Source organism: Mustela lutreola, chromosome 11, assembly GCF_030435805.1.
Source record: "Mustela lutreola isolate mMusLut2 chromosome 11, mMusLut2.pri, whole genome shotgun sequence".
In the NCBI taxonomy this organism is placed as follows: Eukaryota; Metazoa; Chordata; class Mammalia; order Carnivora; family Mustelidae; genus Mustela; species Mustela lutreola.
The window spans coordinates 93318919-93342431 of NC_081300.1; the positions used below are offsets into that span (position 1 = coordinate 93318919).

General features: G+C 37.9%; 1 protein-coding gene and 1 non-coding gene across 8 annotated transcripts in view; both read left to right on the forward strand.

Annotated features, from left to right (window-relative positions):
* TMEM116 (transmembrane protein 116) overlaps window positions 1–23513 on the forward strand; it is a 75597-nt gene that overhangs the window by 5165 nt on the left and 46919 nt on the right. For 2 of the 7 annotated variants that reach the window (XM_059140245.1, XM_059140244.1), the window contains exons 2-5: window positions 4842–4871; window positions 12093–12139; window positions 12581–12644; window positions 20940–21071. In XM_059140245.1, the coding sequence (XP_058996228.1) occupies window positions 12126–12139; window positions 12581–12644; window positions 20940–21071 (210 nt within the window). In that variant the 5' untranslated portion in view covers window positions 4842–4871; window positions 12093–12125. Of the gene's footprint in view, window positions 1–4841; window positions 4872–11416; window positions 11543–12092; window positions 12140–12580; window positions 12645–20939; window positions 21072–23513 lie in introns of those variants that run through there. The other 5 variants (XM_059140239.1, XM_059140242.1, XM_059140240.1 and 2 more) reach the window with 4 other exon arrangements.
* Window positions 12360–12462, forward strand: LOC131811972 (U6 spliceosomal RNA). Its single transcript, XR_009346211.1, has one exon. It is a non-coding gene; the product is annotated as a U6 spliceosomal RNA (small nuclear RNA).

The following is a 23513-nucleotide window of genomic DNA, read 5'->3' on the forward strand; positions in this document are numbered from 1 at the left end:
TTCCTCTCTCAAATAAATAAAATCTTAAAAAAGGAATGCTTTCTATATGAAAAGAATTATATCAGTGTTACAATAGTAACCGCTATTTAGTGTGCATTTTTCAGGTACCGTATACTTTTCTGAGGGTAAGGGTCACACTGGTGAACAAAATAGACGTGCTCCTTGCAGACCTAGTTGGGGAAACCAGCATTAAATAATCATACAAATAAATGTATAATTACAAATTGTGATAATTTCTAGAAAGTAAAGTTGAAGACCTATGAAAAAATATGATGGAGGGATCAATTGGGATTGGAGTTCATGGGAAACTTCTAGAAACAAGTATATGTAAGCTGAAGAAAGACCTAAAAGGATGAATAGGATTCAGCTCTCAAGGAACTTAGGCTCATGTAATGACAAAAAATATTAATTATAAATCAATATGAAATTGCAAATTGGTGTATGTTAGGAAGGATTTTAGGAAAAGAAAAGAGCAAGTGCAAAGGTTCTGGGGTGAGAAAGAACTGAAATATTTGAGAACTTAAAGAATTCCACTCTAGAATTTATTCTTTAATAGCAAAGTCATCAGCATAGCAGGAGGTTATAAGTGCAGAGATTAGGAATATTTATTGCAGCATTGTTTGTAGATGAAAAAAAGAAGAAAAGAAAAAACCTAAGGACAACTCACAAGAGTAAGTGTTGGATAAATGATGTTTGTCTTTTTTAAAAGTAGGCTCAATGCCCAGTGTGGGATCTGAATTCAAGACCCCAAGATCAAGAGTTGAACTCTACTGACTGAGTCAGCCAGGTGCCCCTAGAGAAATGATCTTATATAGAATATTATACAGCTATCAGAATGGGTTAGAACTATTTCCATGAAATACTAGATGAGAAAAGAAATGTGTACAGAAATATGTGATTCCATTTTTAAAATCCTGTAACTAAAACATAACATAAACATAATAACCCCTATTATGTATGTATGCATTTGGATGTGGTTTTTTTTTTTTTATTGCATAAAGTAAACTTCATATGCAGCAAATAAAGAGATCATGGGAAATAGCTTCTAAAGCTGTGAATTCACCCCAAGGGAGGGTGAATGGGTGCTTTTTGTTTAGGGTGAGGATGAATAGTTTTTATTTATTTGTTTTTTAGTAACTCTATACCCAACATGAGGCTCTAACTCACCAATTGCATGCTCTCCCTACTGAGCCAGCCAGGCACCCCAGGATGAATATTTAGATAGGAAAGCCTTGTCACTGTATGTAGAGGCAGGCATAAAATCCTATAAACACTTTGTATGTTACGTAAATGAGGTGGAGGCTCCTCCTTAGGCAGAGATTTTAGTATTATAATGAGGTAAAGATAATTGCAGGTTATTCCAGTGGTCACTCCAAGGTCCTTCTGGGGTTTAGCTCAAAAGATCTGGGTGGTCTGGGCTGGTGGGAGGTCTTGTTAGGGTTGTTGCTGTGCCCTGAGGGGTGGTTTTAGTTTTCTTTTTCAGCTGTTCCTTTGTGCTTCCTTCCAGCAACCCAAAGAGGGACTGTGTCCTTTGTCTCTATTTGGATATATTTTAACAAGCATAGAGAAAGATGCAGAGAAATACGTTAGGCTTTTAGCATTGGTTACAGTCTAGAGGAATGAAGAGAAAGAAAATAAGACTAACAAAAGAGAATAAAATTATTATGGAATAATGTTGAGAAAAATATAGAATATAAAATACTAGCTATAGAGTTACTACAAATGGATAGAAATTGAATATGTATAGGGACAAGGACTTAAAGTAACAAAAATAAAAAGGACATTCCGACTAGCTGATGAGATTGTAGGAAACACGGATTTCTGTTATTTTAATATTGTTTTTTCAATGAAGTAACATTAAAAAATCTTAGAGATTTTAACATCTGTGGATCAAATTGTTTAAACAGAGATGTTTTTCTTCTTTTTGTTATGCCTGAGTTTTCGCGTCTGAGAGACCACCAAGGAGCCGACACCGATGTGATCACACGAGGGTTTATTTGACAAGCTTAAGCTTGGTCCCAAGTATACCCGACATAGAAGAGTAGGGACTTGGACCTTGAGGTGACATGCTTGGCCCCAAGTATACCCGACACAGCAGAGTAGGGACTTGGACCCCGAACCAGATTATAGTCAGAGTTTTTAAAGGCAGAGTAGGGGTGGACTCTTCGGTGGGTGAGGACAAAGGGGATGATGTAAGTCTCTGTAAGAAATTTTGGAAGCAAGGTCTCCAGGCCCTCGAGGGGCTAGCTATTGTTGGGAGAAAGGTTATTTGTTACTAGAAATAAAAATCTTCTCATGAGGGGCGCCTGGTGGCTCAGTGGGTTGAGCCTCTGCCTTCGGTCGGGTCATGATCTCAGGGTCCTGGGATTGAGCCCCACATCGGGCTCTCTGCTCAGTGGGGAGCCTGCTTCCTCCTCTCTCTCTGCCTGCCTCTCTGCTTACTTGTGATCTCTCTCTGTCAAATAAATAAAATCTTAAAAAAAAAATCTCCTGAGACCCTTTAGATGTATATCCGTGGGTCATATGCTTGGGAATGATTGCTGACACTATCTTGGAGGTTTAGAGATAAAGTTTCACACTTTCCTATCAGGTGTCCTTGTTAGTGAGATTTGGGTTTAGAAGAAATTTAACTTTATTTACATTTGCTTCTGCCTCAGCCTCCTTCAGTTTTATGGTGGGGAGGGCGACAATAGGGCTTGGGGAACTGAGTTATTTGCCTCTGAAAACTGGGCTGTTGTCATATCTCTAAGACATTTGTTTTTTTGTGTGTTTTTTTTTTTCCTAAAGATTTTTTACTTCTTCATGTAAGAGAGAGAGATCACAAGTAGGCAGAGAGGCAGGCAGAGAGAGAGAGGGAGAAGCAGGCTCCCCGCTGAGCAGAGAGTCCGATGTGGAGCTCGATCCCAGGACCCTGGGATCATGGGATCATGGGATCATGACCTGAGCCTAAGGCAGAGGCTTTACACTGAGCCACCCAGGTGCCCCTCTCTAGGACATTTCTTTTCTTTTTTTTTTTTTTTTTTAAGATTTTATTTATTTATTTGACAGAAATCACAAGTAGATGGAGAGGCAGGCAGAGAGAGAGAGAGGGAAGCAGGCTCCCTGTTGAGCAGAGAGCCTGATGCAGGACTCGATCCCAGAACCCTGAGATTATGACCTGAGCTGAAGGCAGAGGCTCAACCCACTGAGCCACCCAGGCGCCCCTCTCTAGGACATTTCTAAACCGAGGGAGACTCCTGTCTTACAGGATTGTGATCTCTGCAAGTTAACTATTTGTATTTCTTTTAGGGCAGCCAGGGGTGGCTGAGGAATGTCACACATACTACCGAGGGGAGGGGAGCGGGTGGAGAGGGAGTGTAAGGTGCCAGCTTTTGCTTTGTCAAGATGGCTGTACTTAGACTCCAGGTGGGTACAGCCTTGTTTTTCTTGGCCTCCACACTTTTGTCCCACTTTGAATTCATGTTAATTTGTCTTATTTTCATACTCTTATAAGCCACCTGAAATACTATCTAGGTCAAAGTGGAATATAAGTAAGTAAATAAAAGTAACCTAACTCTTGCCAATCTCTTCCCCCTTCAGTCTTTCCTGCACACTGCCAACGTGTAATTATAATCACATAAAATAGGGATAATAGTAATACTTTTCTTATAGGATTGTGAGTGGATTAAATTAATTCACACTAATTTAATTAGTTAACACTAGTTATAAAGCATTTACAATAGTATCTGCCATATAGTACATAATTCGCTTAAGACTACCTATAATGGTTATTATGTCATACCATTTCTTTTCTTGGAAATTTGCTTGATTATAGAAATTTATAGTGACATTTTTGTAGGATAAAATCCAAATGCAAGAGCCTCCAACATCTAGTTATAAATTAAAGAGTCTAAATAAAAATGATATTTATAATATCACATATAGCTACTAAACTCTTGAAATGTGGCTGTTCTGAATTGAGATGTTATAAAACAATTTCGAAGATCAAAATTACAAATGTAAAATATATCAGTGATTTTCTTTCTTTTTTTTTTTTTTAAAGATTTTATTTATTTGACAGATAGAGATCACAAGTAGGCAGAGAGGCAGGCAGAGAGAGAGAGAGAGGAGGAAGCAGGCTCCCCACCGAGCAGAGAGCCCGATGCGGGACTCGATCCCAGGACCCTGAGATCATGACCTGAGCCGAAGGCAGCGGCCCAACCCACTGAGCCACCCAGGTGCCCCTATATCAGTGATTTTCTATATTGATTGCATGTTGGACAAAATTTGGATATTTAGGTTAAGTAAAATTTATTATTAAAATTTCATCTGTTTTTGCTTTTTTATTGTGGTCACTAGAATCTTTTATTTATTTATTTATTTATTTATTTATTTTAAGATTTTATTTATTTGAGAGAGAGAGTTAGCAAGAGAGCATAGGCAGGGTAAAGGGCAGAGGGAGAAGCAGATTCCCTGTTGAGCAGGAAGCCTGATATGGGACTTCATCCCAGGACTCCGGGATCATGACCTGACCACAAGGCAGATGCTTAGCTCACCGAACCACCCAGACACCCCCACCGGAAACTTTTAGATTACGTCTGTAACTTATATTTTTATTGGCTAGCACTGCTCTAGATTTTTAAAGTAAAATGTTGCTACTTTTCATACTAATCTTTGTCCAGTTGGTGTTTTAGATGCAAGGACAATATACCTTTATTTCCATTAACTTTTATCTTGTTAAATGAAACTCATTATTCTAAAGTATTTAGGTCTTATTAGATCTTAAATCTGTCCTCTACCTCCCACAACTTGAGTACATTCATTCAATAAATACTGAGTACCTATTTTTGGCACTTTTTTAGGTATTGAAGATATTAGAGTGAATCAGAGAGGTAAGTTGCCTGTCCTCAAGGATGTTCCAGTCTACTAGGGGAAAGCAGACAGCAAAAACAAACATGATATTTTGGAATTTGATAAATGTTACATCTCAGAGGTAATGACTTTTAAGCTGATACTTGAAGGATGAGAAGGAGCTAGTCTTGTGATTATCTGGGGGAAGAACATTGCAGAAAGAGGAACGCTATTATAAATTACCTGAATTGGGAAAGTACTTGATACATTGGATGAAAACACAGTGGCAGACCCTAAGATAGTCTCCAATAATCCCTGCCTTTTGATATTTACCCTCTCATGTGATCCTTTCTCCTTGGCTGTTGGGAAGATATGTGGTCAAGAGAATACAGAAGTGGTGATAGAATGTCACTAAAGCGATTTTGTTGCATAAGGTTCTGACTTCCATCTTGATTGGAAGATATCTTGCAGAAATCCATGTGGTGAAGAACTGAGTGAAGTGTTTGATCAACAACCCTGGAAGAACTGTGTTAGACCAACAACTTTGTGAACTTGAAAGCATAATCCTTCCCCATTTGAGCCTTCAGATGAGACTCCGCCCTGGTTGATAATCTTGATTAAGCCTTGTGAGAGACCTTGAAACAGAAGACCCAACTAAGCTATTCTTATACTCCTGATCCACAGAAGCTGTGAGATAATGTGTGTTCTAAGTCACTAAATTTGTGGAAAGTTGTTATGCAACTTAACACACACACTGATAAATGTGCCCACTATATTTTCTCTGAAGTCATTAATGAAAGTGTTTTACAGAACTGTGCCAAGTCAGAATGCTGATTAACCCCACTAGAAGTCATTTCTAAGTTGATATTGATCATTTAGTTAACTCTCCCTTAGGCTTATTTGTGCAAGGAATGCTGTTAATTGTGCTTCCACTTGGCCTGTATTTCCTTTTTTTTTCTTCTTTTTTTCAGATTTTATTTATTTATTTGAGGAGAGAGCTGGAATGGGGTAGAGGGAGGGGGGAGGAAGAAGCAGACTTCCCGCTGAGCAGGGAACCCAATGCAGGCCTAGATCCCAGGACCCTAAGATCAGGACCTGAGCCGAAGGCAGATGCTTAACCAACTGAGCAACACAGGCACCCCCTCATTATTATTATTGTTATTTTAAATTTTTTTAAAAGATTTTATTTATGTATTTGATAGAGAGTGAGAGAGAATGACAAGGGAGAGGGTCAGAGGGAGAAGCAGACTCCTCATGGAGCTGGGAGCCCAATGTGGGACTCGATCCCAGGGCTCCAGGATCATGACCTGAGCCAAAGGCAGTCGCCCAACCAACTGAGTCACCAAGGCACCCCTCATTATTATTTTTTAAGATATTATTTATTTGAGAGAGAGAGAGAGAGAGAATGAGCAGGGGGAGGAGCAGAGGGAGAGAGAGAATCCCAAGCAGACCTCCTGCTGAGTGCGGAGCCTGATGCACCTATGAGCCTGAGATTACAACCCAAGCCAAAATCAAGATTTGGACACTCAAATTCAGATGCCTCTCCTTATTTTTATATCATGAAATTTCTCACCAAATGCTTTGTCAAAATAGCGTATATACTATGGTAATTCTATCCAAAGAAAGAACGGGGTAGTTTGGCATGATTTTTTAAATAAATCCATTCCAACTTAGTTATTACTTTTAAAAAAATTGTTTAGAAGCACACTTTTTGGATGGTTCATTTTAGAATCTTATTTGGGATCAGTACTGAGATCTTTGATCTATGGTTTGCAGATTCTTTTTGTTTTTTTAAAGATTTTATTTATTTATTGGACAGAGAGATCACAAGTAGGCAGAGAGGCAGGCAGAGAGAGAGGAGGAAGCAGGCTCCCCGCTGAGCAGAGAGCCCAATGTGGGGCTCGATTCCAGCACCCTGGGATCATGACCTGAGCCGAAGGCAGAGGCTTAACCCTCTGAGCCACCCAGGCGCCCCTGGTTTGCAGATTCTACCATCTTTTTTCCTTAGAAATAAAAATTTAGTTATCACCAATTTTCTACAATTTGTAGAAATTTCTATGATATTCTACAACTTCTAACAATTTTCCCATTTTTACACAAACTCTCAGATTTTATTCAGTGGTTTATTGGGTTAACCTGCAAGTTTTATCAAAGTCCTAGAGTATACTTTGTTCAGACCAGGAGTGGTGGATTCATTTAGAGCAGTCAGGTGCTCTCTTACTAACTTTATCTTCAGTTCCCTCTTAAAATGTTTGTTTTACACTTTTTATTCTAAATATTATTCTTTTCAGTAGGAAAGGCAGAAACATGTTACCCATTAATCATTATACCATGAATTTCAGCAAAGGGTCATTTCCTTATAAAATTTTCCTATTTACAGTTTATCCTCTTAAAGTATACAATTCAATGAGTTTTAGTATATTTGTAAAGTGTGCAACCATCACCACTGTCTAATTTTAGAATATTTTTGTCACACTAAAAAGAAATCATGTGCCCATCAGTAGTCACTCCCCATTCTCTCCCAAATTAACTTCCCAGCCCTAGGCAACTACTAATTTTCCTTATGTGTGTATAAATTTGCTTATTTTGAAGATTTATACAAATGGACCCATGCAATATGTGGTCTTTTGTGATTGGCTTCTTTCATTTAGCATAATGTTCCCAAGGTTCTTGATGGTGTGGAATGCACCAGTACTTCTTTCCTTGTAATTGTTGAATAATACTTCATTTTGTGGATATACTACATTTTATCTATCCATTCACCCGTTGGTGGACACTTGTGTTTCTACCTTTTTTTCTTTTATGAATAACAATGTGATAAACATTTGTGTTAAAGTTTTTGTGTGGACATATGTTTAGTTTCTCTTGGGTATATACCTAGAAGTAGAACTAAGTTTATACCTAGCAGCTGAGTCATATAAGGTATGTTTAATCTTTTGAGCAACTGCCAAAGTGGCTGCAGTATTTTACATTCTCACCAGCAGTATATGAGTTTCTATTCCTCCACAGTTTCTGCAACAGTAGCTATTGTCTATCATTTATAGCTATCCTGGTAGATATGAAAAGTTATCTCATTGTGACTTTAATTTGTATTTCCCTGCTGACTAATGATGTTAATCATCTTTTCCTGTGTTATTAGTCATTTATTTATTTTGGGCGAGAAACTTCTCTTTAAAACCTTTACCCGGGGTGCCCGGGTGGCTCAGTGGGTTGAACAGCTGCCTTCGGCTTGGGTCATGGTCCCAGGGTCCTGGGATCCAGCCCCGAATCGGGCTCCCTGCTCAGCGGGGAGTCTGCTTCTCCCTCTCGCTCTGCCTGCTGCTCTGCCTACTTGTGCTCTCTGTCAAATAAATAAAATCTTTAAAAAAAATAAAGCCTTTGCCAGTTTTTAAATTGGGTTGAATTTTTAAAAAAGATTTTATTTATTTATTTGACAGAGAGAAATAATGAGAGAGAGAACACAAGCAGGGGGAGTGGGAGAGGGAGAGGCAGGGGTCCCACTGAATGGGGAGCCTGATGCCAGGCTCGATCCCAGATCCCTGGGATCATGACCTGAGCCAAAGGCAGATGCCCAGTGGCTGAGCCACCCAGGCGCCCCTGTATTGTATTTTTATTATTGAATTGTAGGAGGGTTTTTTTTTTAAGATTTTGTTTTGTATTTATTTGTTTGTTTAAAGAGGGTGCACGTGAGTAGGGGGAGGGGCAAAAGGAGAGGGAGTGAGAATCTCAGGCAGACTCCTTGCTGAGCATGGAGCCTGTCCTGCGGTTTGATCTTATCATCCTGAGATCATGACCTGAGCCAAAGTCGAGAATCAGAGGCTTAACTGACTGAGCTACCAGGTGCCCCTGTAGGAGTTCTTATATATTCTCTATATAAGTCCCTTATCAGATACAGGATTTTTAAATATTCTTTCTATTCTGTGGCTTGTCTTCACTTTCTTGATGGTATCCTTTGAAGCAGCAAAGTTTTTAATTTTGAAAACGACCAATTTATCTGTGTTTTTCTTTTGTTGCTTATGCATTTATTGTCATATCTAAGAAGCAATTGCCTAATAAAAGAGCTACCTTGATGTTACTATTCTTTTTGTTTTGTTTTTGGTAAAGATTTTATTTATCTATTTGGGAGAGCAGGAGAGAGCATGGGGTGAGGGGAGGGGTGGAAGGACAGAAGGAAGCAGGCTACCTGCTGAGCAAGGAGCCCGATGCAGGACTCCAACCCAGGACCTTAGGATCATGACCTCAGCTGAAGGCAGATGCTTGAATGACTGAGCTACCCAGGTGTCCCAGATGTTACATTAATTTTTAAAATTATCTTTCCCTCTCTTCCTATTAACTAGTTCTCCATTAGAATATTGTGTGTGTTAAGAGTGCAAACTATGAAGTCAGAATGACTGGATTTGAATATTGGTATTACCGTTGATGACTCTATAACCATTAGAAGTGACTTCTTTAAATCTCAGTTTCTTCATCTGAAAAAATGTGAACATTAGTGGGGTGCCTGGTTAGCTCAGTTGGTAGAACATGGGACTCTTAATCTTAGGGTTGTGGGTTCAAGACCCACACTGGGTGTGGAGTTTCTAAAACTTTTTTTAAAAATGGGAATATTACTTTTTACCTCAACATTTTTGTTGACAATTAGAATGCTTAGCATAGAGTCTTATACATAGATAGCACCTGATAATTGGTAGATGTTATTACTAGGAATCTTATTTGAGTTAAGTATAATTTTTGCTTAAATAAAAATATTTTACTAGGAAGGTTAAATGTAATTTAACCTTTAAACTAAATTTAATTTAGTTTTTTGACTTTGTATCCACAGTTGTAACTTGCTCATGGTAGAAGTTTAAAGAATATCTATTAATTTAATTGATACATGAAATATAGTAGCCCATTACATTAAATGAGCTGTGATGTTTTTGAGCTTACTAAGGAGTTAAGTAAAAAGAGAAGAGAAAATTAAAAGTAAGTATCACCCACTTCATTTGGGCTTGGGTTAGCCCTTGCAGAAAAGAAAGATGGGAAGATTATGTTTCAAAAGATATTTCAGGGCGCCTGGGTGGCGCAATGGGTTAAAGCCTCTGCCTTCGGCTCAGGTCATGATCCCAGGGTCCTGGAATCGAGTCCTGCATCGGGCTCTCTGCTCGGCAGGGAGCCTGCTTCCTCCTCCTCTCTCTCTCTGCCTGCCTCTCTGCCTACTTGTGATCTCTGTCAAGTAAATAAATAAAATCTTTTAAAAAAAGATATTTCAAGGGGGAATAGTGCTAAATATACAAAAAGCAGGGTACTAATACAGAGAGGAAAAATGGAAAGGTAAATCCCCAAATGGGAATTTGGTCAGTGGCATAAGACATTTTAGAAGAGTGCCAAAAGTGAAAAGTTCTTATATCAAGAGCAGCAGACTGATTTGGCATGGTTGTTTCTTGAACAATTTGAGATTTGTTCTTGACCAAGACAAGAGTCCTTTGTCCAAAGGCATTCTCTTATCACTTGGTGAGACTGTCATTAGTCCTCTCGCCCTTATTAGATGGATAGATGATTAGAGGCCTCAGAACACTCCCTGAGACCTTATAGTAGGGATTTCTGAACCAGAAATCGACTTGTGTTTTTTATTTGTTTATTTAGTACCTTAAGCAAAGTGGTTAGAACCTGCCTCCAATTTAATAGTTTCCTACCAAAACCTGCCTCTGTTTAATGATGTCCCTTCTTCTACTCCACACTATGGTGAACAAATGAATCCTATATTAACCTCCTATGAATAAGTGAATCACATATTTAAATCACTGAACCTATGCAAATGATCCAATTTATGTTATCAGTCAAATATTTTGTAGAGTGTATGAAAGTATGTTTGGATGAAAGCTAAATGGTTACATAGAAATATTCTCCTTCTGCTTTCTCCTTACTATAGTCCTTGTCCAAATTTTACCAGTTCTTCCAAATGTTGTTCAAATGAAAGGCAGTGTATATTTTTTTGTGTGCAGATAATTTAAGATTCTGGCATTCAGGTAATTTTTCCTGCTGTATTATAAGCTCCTGGAAATCTGGGTCTGTCTCTTATTTGTCTTTGTATCTTCTATAGCACAATGCTTTACACAGATTTGATATATAAACAAGTATATTAAATGAGTCATGTAATATATTTCTGGTGGGAATTTTGGTACAGAAGATTTCAGATGTTACTATTAAATGTGAGATATTAACAGCCCATTCTCGTCACAGCTTTTCTTGGTATTACTAAAAATTTACTGATTGCTTTAATATGCAGTCTCTCTTTTCCATCACAGGCTTTTATCCCTAAATGGGGCAAGTGTTAAGCAGACCTCCTTTTTCTTCCTTACCTTTCTCTCCTTTTTTTCTGTTCCATTTCTCTCTTATAGCTCCATTTATCTTTTCACCATTCTCTCTATTTTTTATTATTCCTGTCTCTTCCTCTTATAATTCCTAATACTTTGTTTCCTTGTCACCTGCTCTTTCTATTTTTGTTCTTTCTGCTTGGCTTTCTCCTCCACTTGTCACCACCTCTTTCCTTGTCCTCAAGATACAGAGCGGGATTGGGTAGGGAGGAGCCCAGCAGAGCTGGGGGTGGAGCCACCTGTTCTGTGCTTCAGGATTCAGAACCTGAGAAAGATCGGCCTGCGTAAGCATAGCTGGGGCAGAAGTCCCCATGGCCTTCCTGCTGGAGGCTACCATTCTGGAGGACAATTGGGACTTGGTGAGATTATAAGTTGTCCCTTTCTTTTTGCTCCTCCTTTCTTCCTCCTTGTTCTGTACTTTTCACTCACAGTATCTCTTTACTACTTCTTCCTATTTCTTTACTCCTTACTATTCTATTTTTTCTCTCTCTAGTTATCAGTCAACTCTATTTAGTATTTGTTTACCTTTCCTTGTACCTGTTCTTTTCACGCATGTCTATTCTCTCAAAATTTAACTTTTCCTTCCTCTTCTCCATTTTATTCTTTTCTTTTAAAATATGCTCATCCAACTCTCTTTTCTGTCCACTTCTTTACCTCTTTTCATTTTCTGTCCACCTCTCTACTCTTTTTATCTTACTGTTTTCGAGAGATGGAGCAGTAAGAGAGGAAACAAGGAACCACCCTGCCTTTCCAGAGGCCTTTCTGCTGTGTCTCAGACTTGTAGGGTATTTTGATTAGGCACTGAAGAGTTTGTGCTCTGCAGAGACAGTTAATAAACAGTGAAATTGGAGTAAGGTTGAATATTAAATGTTAAAGTTTTGGTTTTATTCTCTTTTATGTTTTGTTTAGGTTTTTTCTGCAATACAGTGGATACAATTTGTTATGGCTACTCTGAGGTAAATTTATTTAATCTTACGTTCTATGACTGTTTTAACTAGTAAAAGCAAAACTGTAGAATTCTAAAGTTTCCTGCATTTTTCCCCCTGGGTATTTGCTTTTACTCTTCAGGGAGAAATGCTGTTCTTTACCATGTTGATATTTTCTGATTAATAAAATGTAACATCAACAATAACAAAAAAACAGATTGAGTAATAACATCTGAAAATCAAAGGACTTGGGTCATCAGGACTGATTTGCAAAACCAGTAGGAATGATACAGAGATTAGCATGTCCCCTATGCAAGCATGACACACAAATTCATGAAGCTTTCCATATTTTAGAAAAGTGTGTGGTTTCTTTTTTATCTGTTATATATCAGTAAAGCTGTAAAAAATCATTAGCAAAAATGAGGGAGCCCTAGTAGTCTTCTTTTAATGATTATCTTTTATCTCTGTCAGTGTTATCGGTTCAAGTTCTCTTATTGCCTATGCTGTATTCCAGAATATACAGAAATCTCCAGAGGTGAGCAAACTCTTTTTTGTGTTGGATTTGAACATTTTTAGTGACTTAGCCTTTGAAATAAATAAGAGAAGTATCACCTAAAAATAATGGAATAAGTCTACGAATTACTTGTAAATTTGTCATTATGTTATTACATTGAGATATTTTAGACACAGTCAATAGGTTTCCCTTTTCTTCTAGGTAATTATTTTAACTATAACTTTGAATAGTGAGAGATTGGCTGCTAAAAGTACAATTTTTTTGCTATGCACTAATTATTAAAGTTAGGAAATAGAGTTGTTTGAAGCCTCTAGTCACTCTAAGCACAGTATGATCCTGCCAAGAGGTGAGTTTTCTGATATTGGTATCTTGGCAATATTGCTAGTGGAGCCAAGAAATAGCTCAGACTTTGTTTCCAGAAAATATTAGGTTTGCTGTTCAGGCCTTCTAGGCAATTACAATTTAATGGTGAAAACAGAACAAAAATACATCCTAGGTAAAATTATTCATACCAAAAAGATCAAGTAAAAATATTTTCCTTTTTTTGAGGTTAATTGACAAACAAAAATTATATATATTTAAGGTATAAACAAACAAAAAAACTTTCCGGATTGAGAGAGGATTAGGAAGAGAGAGTATTTCCTAGCTATGAAATAAAAATGTAACAACACTTTCTCTCACTAGGCCAAATGGCACAAAATTAGACAAAATATAGTTCACATATATAGGAGGGCTTTTGTATGTGGAAAATGTGATTGGGTTTTTATTGGGCCCACTTTCCTAATCGGAGTAGTCCCGTATGTTGAACACTTTCTGAGCTCCAAGTATGCTGGGTGCTTTACAGACTTTATCTATTGGTTTTCATCACTTTCCCATGGGAAGGATGGTATTAGCTCCATTTCACAGATGAGAAAATTAAGGCTCAAAGTCATGAAGTAACTTGTTGAAATTTTATAGTAAGTAGCAGGACAGAGATTTTTCAAAAGTCTAACTCTTAACTACAGTCCCCTTTCAAATTAAACACAGTATTTAGTATTTATTTTATTCTAGACAGATGTGCTCAGTGTTTTAAATACATTTTTCATTTAATCCTTAAAACAACTCTGTGAGGTAGATATTACTAATCTGATATTATAGTGAAGAAATGAAATCCTGGTAAGGCTGAGGGACTTTCCTAAGATCTTATATATAGCCAGTAATTTGTTAGAGCTAGAATTTGAGTACAGGATTGTCTTGTTCCAAAGCCATTCTCCATATATGCTTTTTAAGCCACTGAAATATGGTATGTAATGAAAATACGATTTGGGGTGCCTGGGTGGCTCAGTGGGTTAAAGCTTGACCTTTGGCTCAGGTCATGATCCCACATCGCATCGGGCTCTCTGCTCAGCAGGGAGCCTACTTCCTCCTCTCTCTCTCTCTCTCTGCCTGCCTCTCCACCTACTTCTGATCTCTCTCTGTCAAATAAATAAATAAAATCTTAAAAAAAAAAAAAAGAAAAAGAAAATAGGATTTTGAATTTCAGGCATAGAATGTGACTATGTAAGTAATTAGAAAGTAGAAGTCCTGGTACTGTATTGTCATTGCCTGCCAAAGTAATCTTAGGCCACATATCTTTCTGTGATTCAGATTTCCCTAATGTTTGTCTCCTTTGCTGAAATTTGAATTTATAGGTGACTAAGTTAATGAAGTAGAAGTTACATAGTAGGACAGCTAAGCAGAGATTCTCAGTCTCTGCATTATTTATCTGTTGAACTGGACAATTATTTGTTGTAGGGGGCTCTCTGCACCTTCAGATGCTTTGCAGACTTTGCCCACTAGATGTTAGAAGCAAACCACCTCCCCATACATCTGAGGTTGTAAAAACCAAAATATGTTTAAATTTATTGCCAGATATCTTGTGGGGGAGGCAAAATTGCTCTGGCTCAGTGACCACTCAGGTGGTCTAAGGTGACCTCTGGCATGACAGTGGGTTAGAGCTTTATAAAGATGTAGGATCAGGGGCGCCTGGGTGGCTCAGTGGGTTAAAGCCTCTGCTTTCAGCTCAGGTCATGATCTCAGGGTCCTGGGATCGAGCCCCGCATCGAGCCCCGCATCGGGCTCTCTGCTCGGCGGGGAGCCTGCTTCCTCCTCTCTCTCTGCCTGCCTCTCTATTTGTGATCTCTGTCAAATAAATAAATAAAATCTTAAAAAAAAAAAAAAAAGATGTAGGATCTGCTTTGGCCTAGGATATGACCTTAAGTTTCTCTGGCTTCAGTTCCCATACCTTTCGAAACATAACCAGAGCTTAAAGGACCTTAACAACCACTAGTTCACTGGTTCCCACACATTCTGTTTTCTTGGTGTAGGAAAAATTCCAATTTTTCCAGATTAAGAATATCAGCCATCCTCTAGTTTTTCTTTTTTGTCCATTAAAGAATTTTTTAAGATTTTATTTATTTATTTGATAGACAGGGATCACAAGTAGGCAGAGAGGCAGGCAGAAAGAGAGGGGGAAGCAGGCTCCTTGCTGAGCAGAGAGCCTAATGGGGACTCGATCCCAGGACCCTGAGATCATGACCTGAGCTGAAGGCAGAGGCTTAACCCACAGAGCCACCCTGGCGCCCTTAAAGAATATTTTTAATCACAAAAAACTTATGGAAGTCATAATCTGAAAAAGATTTTAAATTTAATTTAAATTAAATTAAAATAAATGTAGTAAATTGGAGAAATCCATAGGGAATCTTTGAGGTGATTAACTGATGAAACAGTGACTCAGAAAGGCTAACTGAAGAGAGAAGGAGGTGGCCAGACTAGCCAGTGTTAAATAATACTCGGGGCAGATATACTTTACTACACACTTATGTGATTTCATTTCCCCATAAAGATCACTTTTGATATTGTTTGTGACCTGATTTCATTTGAATAGAAATATTGGGAAGCAGGATTTTAGAAGAGTATTCATATGAATACTATTTTAGGTCTTTCAACTCACCAGAACCCACTTGGACTCAGAATCTCCCCAGGGAAACCCTTTCCCACAGTGCATGTTCTACCCCTTATCCTGCTCTTGATTTGAATGAGGTATGAATTGGGCATTTTTTTTTTAACAATTTTTTTTTTTTTTTACAGATTTCTATTTATTTATTTGACACAGAGAGAGATCGCTAGAGAAGGAATACAAGCAGGGGGAACGGGAATGGGGAAAGGAGAAGCAGACTTCCCACTGAGAAGGGAGCCCAATGTGGGGCTCAATCCTAGGACCATGGAATCAGGACCCGAGCCAAAGGCAGACGCTTAATGACTGAGCCACCCAGGTGCCACTAGGCATGTTTTTTTTTTAAAGCAAAACCTTTCAGGGGCGCCTGGGTGGCTCAGTGGGTTAAGCTGCTGCCTTCGGCTCAGGTCGTGATCTCAGGGTCCTGGGATTGAGTCCCGCATTGGGCTCTCTGCTCCGCGGGGAGCCTGCTTCCCTCTCTCTCTCTCTCTCTGCCTGCCTCTCTACTTACCTGTGATCTCTCTCTGTCAAATAAATAAATAAAATATTAAAAAAAAAAAGCAAAACCTTTCATATTTAGGACTATGTCTTTTGCTTTTATGTGTATTACAGATTACTGCACTGATTGCAGTTTCCTTAAACCATGGGCTATACCTTCAACATAGTATTTTATAGACATAGGCGGGGTGAAATTTTTCTTTGCTTCAACAATAGGTGCTCAGTTAATTTTTGTTGTTTATTTGACTGACTTTATCTCCTGTTACTAGAAATCACTGTTTTCTTTATCTCCTGTTACTAGAACTCACTGTTTTCTAAGTGTGAGTGAAAGTATATAAATCTCTTTTTATCCTCCATTTCCCTGCCAAAGACTTTAGTTATGTTTTAGTTGCAAATAGTGCTCTCTGTAAGGCTATTTATTGAATCAATGACCATAAATAAAATTGCATTCTTGCTCACAAAAGCCTCCTGGCTGCCTTTCTCCTCCAGAGTTTATTTGGTGTTCACTTTTAATTTTTTACCCATTAACAGTTATAAACTTGTGGGAGGTCATGGGCCAGTAGAATCTGTGAATGTGCCATCTGGCTGGAATTTTAGTAGGCTTACCCAGAGCAAAGGCTATATACGGTAAAAATAATAATAATATCTGATATTTATTAATTATAGTTTAAAATGTAAAAAAAAATAAAATGTTATTTCACTCGTTTTTGTTTTTGTTAGCCAAAGCAACTTGACCATTTACCCCTGCTTGCAAGGTATAGCATCTGACTTAGCTTTCCTCTCATTTGGAAGAGGGGTATGAGAAAAATTCCCTTTTGTACAGGTGAGATTAGTTTTTATATTAGGTAGTATGTGGTAATAACTTTAAAAATTTTTTAATTTACTTTTTCTTGTGATATATATCAGATGTGGATTACAAAGCATAAAACCTGTATGCATTTTTTTAAAGATTTTATTTATTTATTTGACAGAGAGAGATCACAAATAGGCAGAGAGGCAGGCAGAGAGAGAGAGGAGGAAGCAGGCTCCCTGCTAAGCAGAGAGCCCGATGCGGGACTCGATCCCAGGACCCTGAGATCATAACCTGAGCCGAAGGCAGCGGCTTAACCCACTGAGCCACCCAGGCGCCCCTGTATGCACTTTTTTAAAGAATGATTATAACCAGTAAGAATAAGAAATAGAAATTGTCTGTACCAAAATGCTCCTTACTGGTCAACCTACTATGCTCCTTACTAGGTCACAGTTCTCTTCCTCACCTCTAGAGGTAACCACTATCCTGACTTCTGTGATCATAATTTCTTTGCTTTTATGTACAGTTTTGTCAAGGTATGTGTATTTAAACAATTTAATTCAGCTCACTTTTGAAGTTTTTTGGAAATGGACTAATACTGTATGTATTTTTGTATAGCTTTGTGATTTGCTGTTTTTTGTCAGTGTTATTTGTAAGATTTATTCTTGTGTAAAGCTCTGGTTCATTTAATTTTCACTGATGTTGAGCATTCTCTACTTTGAGCACATCATAATTTATGTATCTATATTATATTTGTATGGTGTATAGATATAATATGTATATTATATCTATATATAATCTTTAATCTTGTCCGTGTCTTCTGGTGCACACATGCAAACATTTCTTTAGTGTATTTACCTAATGATAGAATTGCTATAGGAGAGGCATATTCCTAGATAATGCCAAACTTTTTCTAAATGGTTGTGCCAGTTGGGTAGGAAAGGTTTCATTGCTTTTTGTTTCCATTAATCCTGGATATTGTCAGATTTTAAAAATGTTTGCCATGAATGTATAATTTATTTTGTGGATTTAATTTTTCATTTTCTTGATTACTAATCATGTTAGGCATATTATCATATGTTTATGGTCATTTGGATTTCCTCTTAATTACCTGTTCACATCTTTTGCCTATTTTTTTCTACTAGATTTTTTTTTTAATTGCTTTGTAAGAGTTTTTGTTTTTAATTTTGTTTTGATACCGGTCCTTTGTTAGTTTTATGTGCTGCAAATAATCTTCTCCCATTTTGTGGCATGTCTTTTCACTTTCTTGGTGGTGTCTTTTGACATATTTTTATTTTTTCACTGGTTGAATTTTTCAATTACTTCCTTTTAGAGCCTTTTTCTTTTGTTTAGGAAAAGTTTCCCTGGCCAGAAGTCAAAACATTCTCCTCTGTTATCTAAAAAAAAATTTTTTTTTAAAGATTTTATTTATTTATTTGACAGACAGAGATCACAAGTAGGCAGAGAGGCAGGCAGAGAGAGAGAGAGAGGGAAGCAGGCTCCCTGTTGAGCAGAGAGCCCGATGCGGGCCTCGATCCCAGGACCCTGAGATCATGACCTGAGCCGAAGGCAGCGGCTTAACCCACTGAGCCACTCAGGCACCCTAAAAAAATTTTTTTATGGGTTTTGTTTTCCATATTTAGTTATTTATACCAGTTGGAACTCATTTCTGAGTGTGTGAGATAGAGTATAGGGGTCCACTTTTATTTTTATCCATATAGACCCCAGTTGTTGCAACATCATGGTTGTTTTGTTTTTTAAGATTTTATTAATTTATTTAACTGAGAGAGATACAGAGAGGGAACACAAGCAGGGGGAGCAGGAGAGGCAGAAGCAGGCTTTCTGCTGAGCAGGGAGCCAGAAGTGGGGCTTGATCCTAGGACCCTGGGATCAGGACCTGAGCCAAAGGTAGACACTTAACGACTGAGCCACCCAGGCATGCTGCAACATCATGTTTTGAAAAGACTATCCTTTCTTTCTTGATCCAGAAAGCCACTTTGTGGGATGCCTGGCTGGCTCAGTCAGCAGAGCCTGCAAATCTTGACCTCAGGGTTGTAAGTTTGAGTTCCACAATGGGTGTAGAGATTACTACAGTAATAATAATAATTTTGCCAATAATAATAAAAATGTCCTTAAAAAGCCATTTCTAGGGGCACCTGGGTGACTCAGATGGTTAAATGTCTGCCTTTGTCTTGGGTCGTGATTTGGGGGTCCTGGGATCGAGCCCTGCAGTAGGGCTCCCTGCTCAGCAAGGAGTCTGCTTCTCCTTCTCCCTCTGCTGCTCCCCCTGCTTATGGTCTCTCTCTCTGTTGAATAAATAAGTATTTTGGGGGGCACCTGGGTGGCTCAGTGAGTTAAAGCCTCTGCCTTCGGCTCAGGTCATGATCCCAGAGTCCTGAAATTGAGCCCCGCATGGGGCTCTCTGCTCTGCGGGGAGCCTGCTAACTCCTCTCTCTCTCTCTCTCTGCCTGCCTCTCTGCCTACTTGTGATCTCTGTCTGTCAAATAAATAAATAAAATCTTTTTTTTAAAAAAAAGTATTATTTTTTAAAAAGCCTCTTCTATCATGTATCAAAAGTTTTTATATATGCTTAGGTTTGTTTGAGCTCTGTATTGTTTCATTTGTCTATTGCTTATCCCTATGCTAGTACCACAATATCTACACTCTAGCTTTATAGTAAGTTTTGCTATGTGTAGGACAAATCTTTCTCCTTTTTTATCAAGAATGTCTTGGTTGTCTTGATATTTTGTATTTCTACATCAGATATAGAGCCAGCTTGTCAACTTCCATAAGAAAATATGTTGAGATACAATTGAGATTGCATTTAATCTATATATCAATTTAGGGAGAACTTACATTTTTGTAATCTTAGGTCTTACAATCCATGAGCATAGTGTTTATCTTCACTCTAGATCTTCTTTGATGTCTCTCAATAAACATTTTATAATTTTCTCTGTATGGTAACCAATACTATTTTTAGAAAAGTGGGAGTTGGGAGGGCAAAAGGGGAAGAATACTAGAAAGTGACAAAGAAGGACAGACTTCACTGATAGGGTCAGAAATCGAAAAACAGCATATAAAATTCATACCAATATTTTTTCCTACTCTGAGTTTTCTTTCTTTTTTTTTTTAAGATTTTATTTATTTATTTGACAGAAAGAGAGAGAGAGAGATCACAAGTAGGCAGAGAGGCAGGCAGAGAGAGGGGGAAGCAGGCTCCCTGCTGAACAGAGAGCCCTATTTGGGGCTTGATTCCAGGACCCTGAGATCATGACTTGAGCCGAAGGTAGAGGCTTAACCCATTGAGCCACCCAGGCACCCCCTACTCTGAGTTTTCATTGATGAAATAAGATGAATAAAGTCTGAGGATAATGTGGTGACTATATCTGATAACACTGTTGTATAATTGAAATTTGCTAAAAGAGTAGAACTTAAATGTTCTTATCAAAAAAAAGTAAATGTGTGTGGTGATGGAGGTGTTAACTTGGGGAAATCCTTTCACAATGTACTTGTCTATCAAATCATCACATTGCACACTTTAAATATATCTTACAATTTTTTCAATAAAGAAAAGAATGAGAAAAATGCAAGTTAAACTGTATTAAGATTTAAAAAACCCATTTTTATTTTCTTTGAGTGTTAACCATATACCTAAACACTCAGCTGATGATCTCATTTCCTATTGTTAGAAGATGTTGGCCGTGCAGCTCGAGTACTTTTAATTTTCTATTTGTGGTGTATCTCCCATCACAAAATTCCATATCTCTCCATTCTTTCCTTTGTCCCTAAATCTGAGGAATGAATGTGTCTATAAGGAAGAAGGTCAATGCTAATCTATCCATGAGTAGTCTTATTCCAGGATAGTTGGGATAGTTGAAATTACAGATTCCTTCCTACGTGGAGTATTCCTTTACATTCCCCACAGTCCACCAATGACAGAGACCCCAGAAAAATGATGCCCAGGTTTCTCCTAGAAAGATAAAACTTAAAAATAATTGATTGTTATTTTCCTAGCTACATCATTTATAAAATGAGGCTCTTGTTGCTTTGACAGATAAGGCCACTCTTTTATCTGAGCTTCTCTGACCTTCTCCTGGGGATATGCTGGCTCATTGAGGCACTTCTTTATGGAACTTCAGTAGCCAATAAGGATGTTGTTTGCTATAACTTGCAAGCAGTTGGACAGGTGAGTAGTACTAGACTGTGACTGTATCTTGTAAGACAGGTATACTTAGACCTAAATAGAAAACAAAGATAATCCATCTTGGTAAGTGGGATCCCTTTGTTTATTGTTATCCTTTGAAACAATAGCTCTTAATTTTTTTCCATATTTAAAAAACACGGCTTGTTGTGCTCACTTCAGCAGCACATATACTAAAAAAACACTGCTTGTTTATTATAGAAAGTGTGGAAAATTCAGAGAAGCAAAAAGATAATTAAAATCACCTATAATCACTCACATATTATTTTATATATATTATGTATGCTTCCAATCTTTTTCTCTGTACATATATGCATTTTAAAACAAATAACACATTAATACTTCATATAATTTGCTTTTATTTTTCAATATATCATGAGTGTACTTCCATGTAATAAAACATTCTTTAACAACAGCTTTTGAGAATATTACTTTTTTTATTAAAATAATAAGCATTGACCCTGAAAAGAAATAAAATAAAATAAAATGGAAAAAAAAAGAATAAACATTGGCTTTAATGGGGAAATACTATAGATTATCATGTATAGATTATAGATTTTTCACAGATTTTATCAGTAGATTAACCCACACAGTACCATCTGTATATGTTTCTTATATTTCTCAGACTTGCTGTGTTAAAATGCAATCAGTGGTGCCTGGGTGGCTCAGTGGGTTAAGCCGCTGCCTTTGGCTCAGGTCATGATCTCAGGGTCCTGGGATTGAGTCCCGCATTGGGCTCTCTGCTCTGCAGGGAGCCTGCTTCCTTCTCTCCCTCTCTCTGCCTGCCTGTCTGCCTACTTGTGATCTCTGTCTGTCAAATAAATAAATAAAATCTTTAAAAAAAAATGCAGTCAGTACTCACTGCTATGTGTTTCCTTTGACATTTGTTACTAGAGGGAATATTTCTTTCAATTTAGTATGAAAATAATACATGTAATTGGTGGTATGAAATCCATGTACTAATATATATTAAATATCTCGTAAGAATTTTAGCATCATAAAAACATACTTTATTCAGTCCTAATATCTCATAAATTGAGTAACACTATTCTCCGCTAAGGAAATAATATAGTTTTGGAAGTAAGAAAAAAAATCTGTATAGAATTCTGGACCCAGTTAACTTTGTAACCTGAGGCAAATACTTAATAATTTCTGAACTTTAGTCTCCTAGTCTGTAAAATGATCATTAATATTATTTACCTTGTGCTTGGCATAGGTATGATTAATGTTACTTTGTTTTTTTATAACTTTATTGAGCTATACATATAATAAATGAGATTTATTTAAAAGATTTTATTTATTTGAGAGAGGGAGAAAACATGAGCAGGGGTGGGGAGGGCAGAGGAAGAGGGAGAAGCAGAGAAGCAGAGCCCCCGCTGAGCAGGGAGCCCGATGTGGGGCTCAGTCCCAGGAGCCCAAGATCATGACCCAAGCCAAAGTCAGATGCTTAACTGAACCACCTCAGGTGCCCCTACACAACAATATTTAAAGTGTACAATTTTATCTTTTTTAGTATATATATACCCCTTTCAAATCACTACCACATGGGGCACCTGAGTGGCTCAGTGGGTTAAGCCTCTGCCTTCAGCTCAGGCCATGATCTCAGGGTCCTGGGATTGAGTCCCACATTGGGCTCTCTGCTCAGTGGAGAGCCTGCTTCCCCTCCCCGCCGCCTGCTTCTCTGCCTACTTGTGAGCTCTCTCTTTCTGTTAAACAAATAAATAAAATTAAAAACAAATCATTACCACAACTAAGATAACAAATATTTCTATTTCCATCACCCCCCAAAATATTTTCAAGTTTGTTTTCTTTTACCTCATGGAGCATATGAATTATAATAGTTGCTTTTAAAAATTTTGGTTGGTGGCCCTGGATGGCTCAGTCATTAAGTGTCTGCCTTCAACTCAGGTCATGATTCCAGGGTCCTGGGATCAAGCCCTGCATCAGGCTCCCTGCTCAGCAGGAAGCCTGCTTCTCCCACTTCTCCCAGCCTGCTTCTCCTCTCCCACTCCCCCTGCTTGTGTTCTCTCTCTTGCTGTTTCTCTTTCTCTGTCAAATAAATAAACAAATCTTAAAAAAAATTTTTTTTGGTTGAATATTTCCAATATCTGGCCATCTCTAAGTAGGTGTTTGTTGATCGTCTTCTCCCATGATAACGGGTGACAAATTTTTGTTCTTTGTGTGTCAAGTAATTTAGGGTTTCATCTTGGACATTGTGATTGTGACATATCATAGACTTGGAGTTCTTTTGTAATTCTCTGGCGAATGCTAATGTTTTTGTTTAGCAGACAGTCAACCTGATTAGGTTTAGAATGTGAATTCCTTTTTTAACAATTTTTAAAATTTATTTGAGTGAGAGAGCAGGGGTGGGGGAGGGTCAGAGAGGGAAGCAGACTCCCTATTGAGTAGGGAGCCTGATGTGGAACT